The following is a 12,162-nucleotide window of genomic DNA, read 5'->3' as shown; positions in this document are numbered from 1 at the left end:
CTGGCCCTATTATATTTCCATTCTTCATCCTAGTGCCTTATTTAAAATCCTTTTCTAGTTTTTGTTTAGTTTTTAGAAATGGAAATAAACCCTTCTCTCCACCGAGTTCACGCTGACTGTAGCACCCGAAGGAAACCTACGCAGTCACAGAGAAAACGTGCAAACACCACCCAAACAGCAGCCGAGGGCAGGATCGAACCTGGGTCTTTGGAGCTGTGAAGCAGCAACTCTACCAGCTGCGCCACTGTGCCATAAATTAAATTATCGATTAAATCCTTCACCTTATTTAGCAGCTTCATTCACAATTTGTCACCATGGAGGCTCCATTTATCAGGAGAGACAAGTTCATCCCCTTTTCTATTGAAGAACTATGCCAGTGAAATGGAAGTACTTTTTGAATAAGGGTCTTCCCATTGCCCAGGAAGTGGTTGGTATTGTGTGTAGGAAAAAAACTGCAGATGCTGGTTTAAATCGAAGGTGGACACAAAATGCTGGAGTAACTCAGCGGGTCAGGCAGCATCCCTGGAGAGAAGGAATGGGTGACGTTTCGGGTCGAGACCCTTCTTCATCTTTCTCCTTCATGTAGCGTTAGTACAAAATCAGCCCTACAGTGAGCTATCTGTGGGTTGAGGCACAAAGGCTAAGGAGATATTCATTTTATCAGCTGGGTTCTGACCATGAGCTTGGATGCTGAATGATTTGAATGCAATTTGCATGACCATTGACTACCAAATATACTACCACAACCTGTTTTTATGTCTTTTCTTTTCCCTCTCACCAAAATCATGGAACCCAACACATTGCCCACAAGGTTAGAAGCACGTGAAAAAAATTATCACTTGATAGATCAGCAGTTTTTCCTTCATTAATCTTTTCAACCGCATCTCCGGAAATAGGTTAACCATCAATGCCCATCATAAGCCAAAGACTGCCACAGCTGTCTTGATCACATCTCCTTCTGCCCTGTTTCCTGGCCCAGTAGCCTATAGTTTATACCAGAGGGCATCTAAAAGGAGGCTATTCACCCAATCTGCAATTCCACCTCTTTGAAAGAACTTTACTATTAGTCGCTAGCCCTGAAAATTTCTCTTCTTCACAAATTTACCCTTTACTGAAAATGACCTTTGAAGCTTCAGGCAATGCAATCCAGATCACAGCACAGGGCAATTTCAGATGAAACTTGAAGCAAATTGCTAAAGAAAACACAAAACATTTTTCATCCTGCAAAATCGGATTTTGGAAACAATTAAATCTAAGAATTAGACATAAGATAGCTCTACGTATTGCTGACCAATATGCGATTTAGTGTGTTTAATGTCATACAGCATGGAAACCAGCCCTTCAGTCCAACTCATCCATGCTGACTCATCTGAGCTGGTCCCATTTGCCTGTATTTGGCCTAAATCCCACTAAATCTTTTTGTCTGTTAAGTGGCATCATGTAAAAGGATTTGCGCTCAATCAGCAAACTACCATCCATTTTATAAGTCACAGTCAGAGCCTGCACAGCACAGTCCACTGTTTCATGAACCTTTTGCAAAGTTTGCCTCGTGTACACACTGAAAGGTGTTTCTTCCTTTTGCAGGTTAATGGGCCGCCAGGATTACCTGGGCCTGAGGGCCCCCCAGGTCCAAAGGTAAGCCTCCATTCTTCTCAACTTGGGATGAAAGATGAGGAGGAAGCTAGCATAACCTCTCATATTCAATACGCTTGCTCGCAGAGTTAAGCTTAATTTTAAGGGTATTATATCAGCAGAGGGTGATTGTAAATGCATTAACAGGGTGTAAACCTGAAATTAAAATACATCCTTTGATCGCATTCCTTATGCCTACTGAAAAACCCTTGATTTTTATGAAATCTTTTAATACCTCATCATGCCAGGGTAATTAATTGTATTTCAGAATAGCTATCTTTGAATGGAAAACTTGTATATCATACACGTCTGGATCATACATGTTGATAGCATATCTGGCTTGCTTTATGCTCAAGAATAGTCAGGTTGCTTTCAGTGCATCAGGACTTGAAAAGAGCAATATGTTCATATGTCAGAGAGTCCACTGTTATTACAACACAAAAGGAAACCATTCAGCCCATTGTATCAATGCTGACCCTCTGTCCATCAATCCAGTCAGTCCTATTGCCCTGCCCTGTCCCCGTATTCTACAAGTTTACTTCCCTCAAGTGTAAATTTAATTTCCTTTTGAAAATCACACATGTCTCAACTTCCACTACCGTAATAGGTAGTAGGTTCCAAGATTTTTGCCACCGACTGCCTAAAAGAGTCGTTCCTCAAACTTCCCGCTTATTTTGTCTCCAAATCATTAAATCGTAAACTCCAGTCCTTGTGTCTTCCGCAAATGGGAGCAATATTTCGTTGTCTACCTTATCTAAGCTTGTCTTCATCTCATATCAAACCTACCATCCAAGGAGAACAACCCCTACAACCTAACCGTGTAGCTAAAATCCATTATTCTTTCAGTCATGTTGATAAATTTGGAAATGATCCCATTGGAAATGAGCTTGTTATATTGTAATGTGGATGAAATTGTCTTTATTTTAAACCGGGTTTCTGATCTGTTCTGTCCAGGGTCCACATGGCTTTTCAGGGGCAAAGGTAATTTTAATTATTCTTGAACTACTTTTACAATCGTGTATAGTATATATATTTAGAATAGTGTATCATGAGCTTTGTACGATAAAAGAGGCTTGCTGCTGCTTACTTTTTATGTAACAATTTCCCTCTCTATACATTAGTTTAAATTTGTTGATTGATAAGAATTGAAAACACATTTGATCTTTGATGTGCAATACATGTTTTGAAAAGATCTGAAGGGGAAAGAATTCATGGAATGAGTTGTTCAACCTGAGGCAATGCTAGTTGTTGCCTGAATGGTACATTTTTTTAATCTAAAATCCACAAACTGTCATTGTCCTCATCAAATTAACCCTCTGGTTTTTTTTAAAATTCACTTCCATTTTGTATTTTAACATAGATTTTCAAGTTCTTGATTCTGAAAGATCAACATTAAATATCATTGACAAAATGAAAATTGAAACGACACACCATATTTTTGACTAAGTATGATATTATGTTCTCAAACGCAAGGAGTTACTTTGCTTTATGAAAGCTAACACAAGCTAATAATCTTCGACACACTTTATTTCCCACATGTAGGATCTGTAGTTTTTTTTGCATCATGATAACTACATTAAAAATTGGAAATGTTAAAAAGAACTTAGTAGGTCAGGCAGCATCTGTGGAGACAGAATTCTGAGGAAAGATCCTACAGTTGCAAGATGAACTGTCTCTCTCCAGAATTTCTGCTTGACCTGAAAGGACATTTCCAGTATTTCATTGCCAACAGAGATGACTGGCCAAGTATAAAGCCTCTACATTTTAGCTGGTATTCCTTTTCATAATTAGCATTTGGACTTCACAGTTTAGTTCCAAGATGTTTATACATTAGAATGTTCAGCACTGGTTTTATGTGTGTAACTTGGATAGATTAGCATGTGTATGATACAGATATGACATTGTGAACATATTACACCACAATTTTCTTATTGATGTAGGGCGAGCCTGGGGCAGAAGGTTTCAAAGGTGATAGAGGTGATCGAGGTCCCCTGGGACTGCCTGTAAGTTCTATTTTCTGTTCCTGACGTCAATCTTTATTTCTAGCTGATATCGTCAATGTGGGATTTCTGGGCATGAGAGTGAAATTAACATGGTCGACAAATCACATTAATTCTTTATAGAAACCATCTAACCATAACTTGTGTGTTACCGCACGTTAGACTTCCGTTTTTAAAACTAAAAGCCACATCAGTTTAGGTTTTTTTTTTTAAACCTGTACAGTCAGGTGTGCAGGTCCAGAGGTGAACATCTGCCCACCCAGTTTACAACTTCATGTTGAATTCAATCTCAGAAGGGGAGAAATTAACTTGGTCCTTTTCATTCTGCAGAAACCTAACGCTCCTTGACAAGCCGTGAATTGTTTTAGTGCGTGCAACCCTCTCAGCCTCACTTTCCATAAAACTGAAAAACGTAAAATAAAATAGGTTGGCTATTGGCATGGCTAACTTTCCATGAAATAAACAGAATTCCAGGGAATTTTGGGGAGGAGAAGGGCAGTGACGGTGGGGGGTGAAAATAAGGACAACAAAACCAAGTGAGCAGCAGAACGAGGAAGGGGGGGCCACAGTGGCACAGCGGTAGAGTTGCTGCCTTACAGCACTTGCAGCGCCGGAGACCCGGGTTTGATCCCGACTACGGGTGCTATCTGTACGAAATTTGTACGTTCTCCCCGTGACCTGAATGGATTTTCTCTGAGATCATCGGTTTCCTCCCACACTCCAGGACGTACATGTATGTAGGTAAATTGGCTTGATAAATGGAAAAATTGTCCCTAGTGTGTGTAGGATCGTGTTAATGTGCGGGGATCGCTGGTCGGCGCAGACATGGTGGGCCGGAGGGCCTGTTTCCGTGCTGCATCTCTAAACTAAAACTAAAGGAAAGTTAACACCAGTCATGCCTCACTTCCAGAGATTTCTTTCAGGGCTTTTTGAGAAAAATGCTGGGCTGAAAATCAAGCAGAGGCCAAGCCTTTCTGAATCAGCATCCGCAGCATAAATCAACACAAACATGGCACTTGGGCCAAGCTTGGTACTGAGAAGGGTCACGATTATCAAGAAAAAAATCATAGCTTTTAGACCTGCATCGTCCATGTTCTCTGCTGCAGAGTCCGGGTCTTCAGCTATGCAGCTGAAATTCCTTTCATCAAAACTCAATTCAGTATTTTTGCATTCCACAATAATTCGCAAGGACAAATCAAGGCAGGGGGCATGAAATCCTGGAACATTTAGTAACATAAAACTTACTTTGATTTTCATAAATATACATTTTAAAAAATGAAAGAGTTTTCAAAATGTAATATCAACCTTTAATCATTCATGGTGTCCTAACGAGCAGTACTCATAAATGAACAGAATTAGCCCAATCATCAAGGCTTCTCAGAACTTATTTGAAGTTACAATCAGTCTTTTACCATAACTGTACATTCCTGTCAAAAGTCACCATATTTGCCAATTCCATTCTTGTTCAGACAGTTATTGAACTGGCACTTGAAAGTATTGAGCACTCAAAGCCTGCTGAGTAAAGTCACATCTCCATACCCCAATTAAAAGGCAGAACCCTTGTCCCGGGAACATCGTTTTGAGATTCACCATCCAAGAGAAAAACACAATATCCAATTTGTCAAGCCCTCTCAGTGAGATCATAACCCTTCCAGAGAAAACAGAGCCATTCTCCACAATCTATTTATGACATCAATAACTATAGGGAAGTCCAGTTCTGGATGATCAACAGAATTTAAAGAATAGGCAGATGAAAAAACAGACACAAGCTTAATTTCATTATTAAAGTCACAGAAACATTCATGAGAATATACAAGGAATTGAAAGCTGCAGTTGCAGTGTGTGTTTGTGTGTGTGTGAAGTCTAATGTTGAAATAGCGTCTTTCCTTCTGCATTAGATATTTCATTATCCATTGTGTAATGGATAAAAAACAGTGCTTTATCACCAACATCACCATAATTCATTATTGATCCAGTGTACATGTATCATAATTCACTTTCAATCACACAAGGTGCTGGTCATATTCACTCTTTGCTAATTGTGAAGATTTGGCATTCGGTTTTTTTCAGCTAATACCTGTGCTGGTTACCTGTTCTGTAAAATTATTACACAGGTAACTCCTGGTAACCACAATGCTGTTTCCATTGCCAATTCACTATCAGAATATTAAAGCAAATTCAAAAGCCTGAAATATTCAGCTAAATTGTTTGTGTTTCCAGAAGCTTTCATGTGTGCTGATAGATATGTCAAGTCTTCATCCCTTTCAACATTATGTCATCACCTTTCATTGAGTTATGCCAGCACATGTCCCTTTTCACTGCTACATTCATTTCTTCCCCACTGTTCTTTCCACTTTTAACACTTCATACACCGTCCAGGGTGCTTCTGGCTTAGATGGACAGCCTGGACCACTGGTGAGTTCTGTATGTCCATTCTCCTACATAGTTCGTGCCTGCTACACTGCTGTTGGGCTGCATTGTGAATTTAACATCGCTGGAATCCATGCCTGTACAGTGAATCATTACCATTGTCAATGAAGCATGAGATATGTGCCAGTGCATGCGACTGCTTAATTAACATTTTGGTTTACCATTCGGATTAGGAAATGCTTAAGTAATGTGACTGTTCAATGGCTACAAATATCGCAGACACAGTGTTGTAATTCTGGTAAATTAACAAATGTAGGAAATAAAGAATTAAAGTGCTTCTAAACAAAATTAGTTTTGTTGAGCAGTACACAATTTTGGTTCTATCAATTGTCCTACATTTACATATACCAAAGCAATCTGTGGTTTACAGTAAATCTATCCTGTCTTAGTAGGTCTGAAGCATTTAATGTTGATGTGTAACTTGAGCCTATGATCTTACTGAGTTATACTGACCAAAGTGGACCCTTCAAATTAAAGTGTAACACATCTCCATCCTGCAGGATTTGTTGCACAGATTCCTAGATCATTGAGGTAAAATTCAATTTTGGTCGACTAGAGAGGGTAAAGTACTCATGACTTATGAGTAAAGGTACCTTCATAACCATGCTTGAACCGAGAGGATCGTGTCCAGTAACCAAGACACAGAAATTGGCATAATCAGACACTGCAGTGCATCAACACAGCAAAGTGTACATTAGTGAGACTGGATTTCAATTAGATTCCTTTGTTTGGCAGACCTTTTGAAAATACAGATACACACTTTCTGTTTAGCTGGTTCTTCCCTTGCTCAGGATTACTAGATTTTAACAAAGGATATCACTTAGGTTTTCAATAAAATAAGAAATGCACAGACTTAAACATAACTATTCAGTTTTTTTAAATATTGAAAAATAACTCAGTGTCGAATGAGGCTGAATGATGTCTCGTGTTCCCCAGGCTTCTTGAAGGCTCTGAGATTTTTAAATGAACATCATTAGCCTATTACTGCAGGGACTGCTGCAAAAAGTAGGAGAATTTGTCCATTTTTCTTAGTTTGTCACTGCAGAATTGGACCCTTGAGCTAAATCCAGCAGATTCTTTTCAACCTTCCATAGTGGAGATGGAACTTGATCCCTTTTTGTCATGTTATTGGTTCAATATGTAGGTTGCTATATTGCTGGATGTTCTCTAGTAATTTTGCAATGGAATCAAAAACCTCCATCATCTCTTGGACACCTCAACCAAAGAATATCTGTCCATTATCCCACTAGAGAAGATATATTTCTTCATCTTGTATGCTGATCTGCATATAAAATAGCAGGAGTTTGTACTTTGCCTCAGAATGTCAGTAGAAAAATTACTGAAGCAATTTACAATGCATTTATATTTCCATATATACTTAATGACCAAGACAAATTTCCAGCCTTCACTGTGCTGCATGGTGACGTCCTCAACAGTAGTTTATGTGCATTTTCTCACATGAATCAATACAGTAAGAAAGATGTTAATCCCACAGTAAATAAAAACCAACAAAACCTGCAGATAACGAAGATCTAAAATCTAAAGGGAAAAATCCTGGAAACACATTAGCAGATCAGGCAGCATCGTTGGAAAGAGAAACTGAGTTAATCTTCCACATTGGACAAAGTGTTTCTAATTGCTCAGATGCTGCCTGACCTGTTCGGTATATCCAACATTTCGATTTTTATTTCAGATGGTAATTTCAAAGAGCTGAAAAGAATTTGACTAAGCTCATTAATGTCCATGTACGCCTGTACTGACAAAATTACAGAGCCTTTTACTGCATCAATGAGCCAAAAAGACTCTTCAGATATAGTTATCAGCAATACACAGAGCAACAATCTTCTTTTCCCATGGGTACCTGATAAACAAAAGAGGGCCATGCAGACTACATTTCCATCTACATAAATTCCATGTAAACTGCCAAGGATTTTATCCTAATGTCTATATTTTCTTTTCATTCACTCGCCCTTCCTAAGAAACAATGTACTTGATTGTATTGCAATCTTGATTTAAAACAGAGCCACAAAATGGCAGTGTTAAGTCTCTTGGTTCACCATTTCTAAATTCACCTGTTTGGCCACATAGAAGACACAAGAGGAGACACATAAAATTGGTGGGCAGATTAATTCAAGGCACTGCCTCCACTTATATGTTGTACAGATCGTATTCATTACATTGGTAAAACCCAGGCTTATTTCACCAACAGAAATGCCCCAGTCCTACTAAGAATGCGCTACTTAATTTTCTTTAGGCTGAACAACTGGTTCATGTACTAGTCTCTGAATGATCTAAATGCCCTTCTGCTCTAATGCTAGGCCTTTTTTGTTAATGGCATTGTTGCTAGAAAACAGGTGAGGGTAGTGTGTTGTTCTTAAATATATAAATATATTCATTTCTATGTAGGGTGTACCAGGGCCAGCAGGACCAAAAGGAGAAAGGGTAAGAGTGAGACGAAATGTGGGCCATTGGGCTAAGGCAATTTCAATTGCAAATTTCCATGGACACCGTACAGAATAGTAAATAGTTGAATGTAAATGCTTATGACCAAAATTTTAATTCCAAGTGATTTTATGTGCAAATTTATTGGTATGTATTGTGACTTGTAGGTCCGCACTCCATGTGAGAGGTTACAATAGATGGGAAAGAAGATGGAATTTATAGTAAAATGAATATATTTTACATTATGATACAGTGACTACTCATCTTGGGTATACGTGGAACTACCAATAAGTGGCAGCATATAGTAATGCCAATTATGCAGTAACCCTGCACACTTGCAGTTTTGCAGATAAGAAAACTACAAGCCAATATCTTAGCCTGAACTCTTCATTTGTTTTGATGTCGGTAATTGGTAATAGAACAAGTATCAGTTTCCGGGGAATTCATAATTCATCGCCTGTGGACATTCAATTATACTTTATTGTCACATGTACCTAGGTACAGTGAAATGGTTTGTTTTGCACACAACCTGGTAAAATCATGTAGCCGTCCACATCCAGGCAGTGTACAAGTGTCGCTACGTTTTGTTGCCGTCGAAGACAGTAAGAGTAACTCAGTGCGTCAGGCAGCATCTCTGGTGAACATGGATAGGTGACATATCCTTGGCTAGAGTGTGAGATCTTCCCTCACTGGCGAGATATAGAGCCAGATGCTGTTGATTTCATTACAGAAAACATAGAAACAGAAAATAGGTACAGGAGTAGGCCATTCGGCCCTTCGAGCCAGCACCGCCATTCAATATGATCATGGCAGATTATCCAAAATCAGTGCCCCGTTCCTGCCTTCTCCCCATATCCCTTGATTGCTTAAGCCCAAAGAGCTATATCCAACTCTAAAAGGGAGAGGAAAGAACCCAATCGGACACACTACATGCCATTCTTTCTCTTTCAACGCCCCTTTCTTTTGCTTTCTCTCTCTTTCTCCCACTCCATTTTTCTCACTGTCACTCCCTCTCTCCCCACCAACCTCTTTCCTTGCCCTCTTCTTTCCACAGTGCACTGCATTATATCTCATTCTCTCCTTCACTTCACTGTTTCTCCTCCCCTCACCTTTCCTTCCTTCCTCTTTTCTCAATACACTCTCCATCATACTTTTTTTTTTTCAGCCCTCACTCCACTCTTTCTCTATTTTTTCTTTCTCTCCTTGAGAATCTATGCTATTAGCTGATATTCTCTTCAGACACTAGTGTTGTGTCTGGAGATCTTCTCGGGAAGAACCCCATGGTGGAATAAATCTGATGTGCTAATCCAGTATCACGTGTGATTATTCAGACTGAAGGTAAAGAATTTGATTTAACATCCTCAACCCACTCTTTATCATTCCGAGCTCTCCACTCTCTCACTTCTTTCAGTCTTTTTTCCCTCTCTTTCTTCTCATCATCCACTCCTTCATCTATTTCTCTTCATCTTTATAGTTTCATCAGTTATTTAGCTCCTTATTTAATGAGCCACCAGACAGATACCTGTGATGCCCCAATCATGGTTGACATTCATTATCCTTGTAGTCCTTAGAGAATTTACAAGGTGCAAGAGGTAGTTGATATTGTTGCCGGTAGTGGGGCTCGAGACATGTGAAAAATTGGTGAGTCAAATCTCACCCCAAACTACAGATGAGATACATTAATAGAATGTAGAAAAACATCCACCAGCAATGGAGAGGAACATAAAACAATTTGCATGAAATACGATTCCAGTGTAATCAGGGAGCACTTCTGCAGAGATAGTAATGGCACTGTGCCTTCTCTTTTAATCTGTTCAGTGCCACCCCCGAGTATACTCGGGTCAGATTCTTCAAGTGGAAAAAAATCTAGGCTGTGAACAGATTAATGCCTGGCCATGTGGGGACTGCATGAGCTTGTTGAGAAGCCAGTAGATTACATGTAGGTCGAGCAGAAGTCCTTGCCTAACGAGAGTCATCTGGTCTCAGCATACACATACAAGGTGGCCCAGTGCAACAATTATCAGGGGATAGGGCATTTTTTAATGGGCACTAGGAAATTGGCAGATACCTACCTTTTAGTGGGTAGCAGTTAAGCAAGATGGTAGTGCTCCAGATGAGAATGTTCTTTACTGAAGCAGCAGTCTTAACTAAGTGGCAATGCTTGGGTCCGGCGATATATCTATCCGGAGACATACTACTTGAGATATACCAAATCTTTAAAGACGTACAGGCATATAAACACTCTACAAACTGTTACACTGATTTAGATAAAATATGGTGATTTATTTTGCAGGGGAGGGGGGGGGTTAGTGCAAGACAGTAGGATGTGAATAAATTCATGTATTCGTGAAGACCAGCAGAAGTCTTTGGTTCAGTTTTTTTTAAGTAGTACTGAATGGGTGGGGAGGTTCCCTACCACTCAGTGAGAGGAGATGAGATGATCAGCTGGGTAATTGAAATGGTGTCAGAGGTAGTAACGGTATATTGGTATCTTTTCACCTATGTGAGGTCAGTAAAATTTCCGTTACTCGTGGAGTGCCTCTGCAGGAGCCTATTTTCCAGGCATGTTTTATCTTGTTGACATTACAGAACACCATATGTGTGTCAATTGCACTACTACTCCACCTCTGGAAGGCAATTCTATTGTTCTCTTTGACTTCTTACCCGAGTTCAATTTATAAATGAGTCAGAAGTATAAAAATATCAAAGCCATATTAGACAATAGACAATAGGTGCAGGAGGAGGCCATTCGGCCCTTCGAGCCAGCACCGCCATTCAATGTGATCATGGCTGATCATTCTCAATCAGTACCCCGTTCCTGCCTTCTCCCCATACCCCCTGACTCCCTATCCTTAAGAGCTCTATCTAGCTCTCTCTTGAATGCATTCAGAGAATTGACCTCCACTGCCTTCTGAGGCAGAGAATTCCACAGATTCACAACTCTCTGACTGAAAAAGTTTTTCCTCGTCTCAGTTCTAAATGGCCTATCCCTTATTCTTAAACTGTGGCCCCTTGTTCTGGACTCCCCCAACATTGGGAACATGTTTCCTGCCTCTAACGTGTCCAACCCCTTAATAATCTTATACGTTTCGATATTGTTCACTTCCAACCAGGAAACCTACTTGAAATTCAATCCAAGTATTCAAAATATATGTGGCTTGCTCTATCCAAAGCTGTGATGTTGAACTGAGTATTTAAGCGCTATTGACAATGGGATGGATGAAAGACAGCATAAGTAATAAAAGTGACTGGAGTTGGTGATCATTTGTTGTTCGAAGTCCAGCTTTGGAAGGAGCAGGACTAAATATTTTTGATTCCCAGGTTGAATTTCACATGCATTTCTTATTGGATGTTTGCAATATGGATACAATACCTTCAACACTGAGCATCATAAATCTTCTCTTCGTTTATGATTTTATCTCAGGTAGAAACACACAAACAGTTACGTTCATGACCCAGAGGTGATGTAGGAGCGGTATAAAACTAAATGTCACATGTGGCATTCTATTAGGTCTCCAAGATGAAATAATAAATGTGAAACTACAGCAGAACTCAAGAAATGTCTCTACGCTGGAAAAATAATCACAATGGGATTATCTGATTGTTCTGCCAGTTTAAAAGCCCATGGCTGATCTTTGACATAACTCTGTATCTTTTT

The 12,162-nt window shown here is 39.6% G+C and overlaps 1 protein-coding gene across 1 annotated transcript in view; it reads left to right on the top strand.

Moving 5' to 3' along the window:
- Positions 1-12,162, top strand: part of LOC144609963 (uncharacterized) — a 121,005-nt gene that overhangs the window by 89,924 nt on the left and 18,919 nt on the right. The window contains exons 29-31 of the mRNA XM_078428369.1: positions 1,585-1,635; positions 2,587-2,613; positions 3,573-3,635. Coding sequence (XP_078284495.1) covers positions 1,585-1,635; positions 2,587-2,613; positions 3,573-3,635 — 141 coding nt within the window. The remainder of the gene's footprint in view (positions 1-1,584; positions 1,636-2,586; positions 2,614-3,572; positions 3,636-12,162) is intronic.

Source organism: Rhinoraja longicauda, chromosome 35, assembly GCF_053455715.1.
Source record: "Rhinoraja longicauda isolate Sanriku21f chromosome 35, sRhiLon1.1, whole genome shotgun sequence".
Taxonomy (NCBI): domain Eukaryota; kingdom Metazoa; phylum Chordata; class Chondrichthyes; order Rajiformes; family Arhynchobatidae; genus Rhinoraja; species Rhinoraja longicauda.
This window is presented reverse-complemented; position numbering and strand designations above follow the sequence as displayed.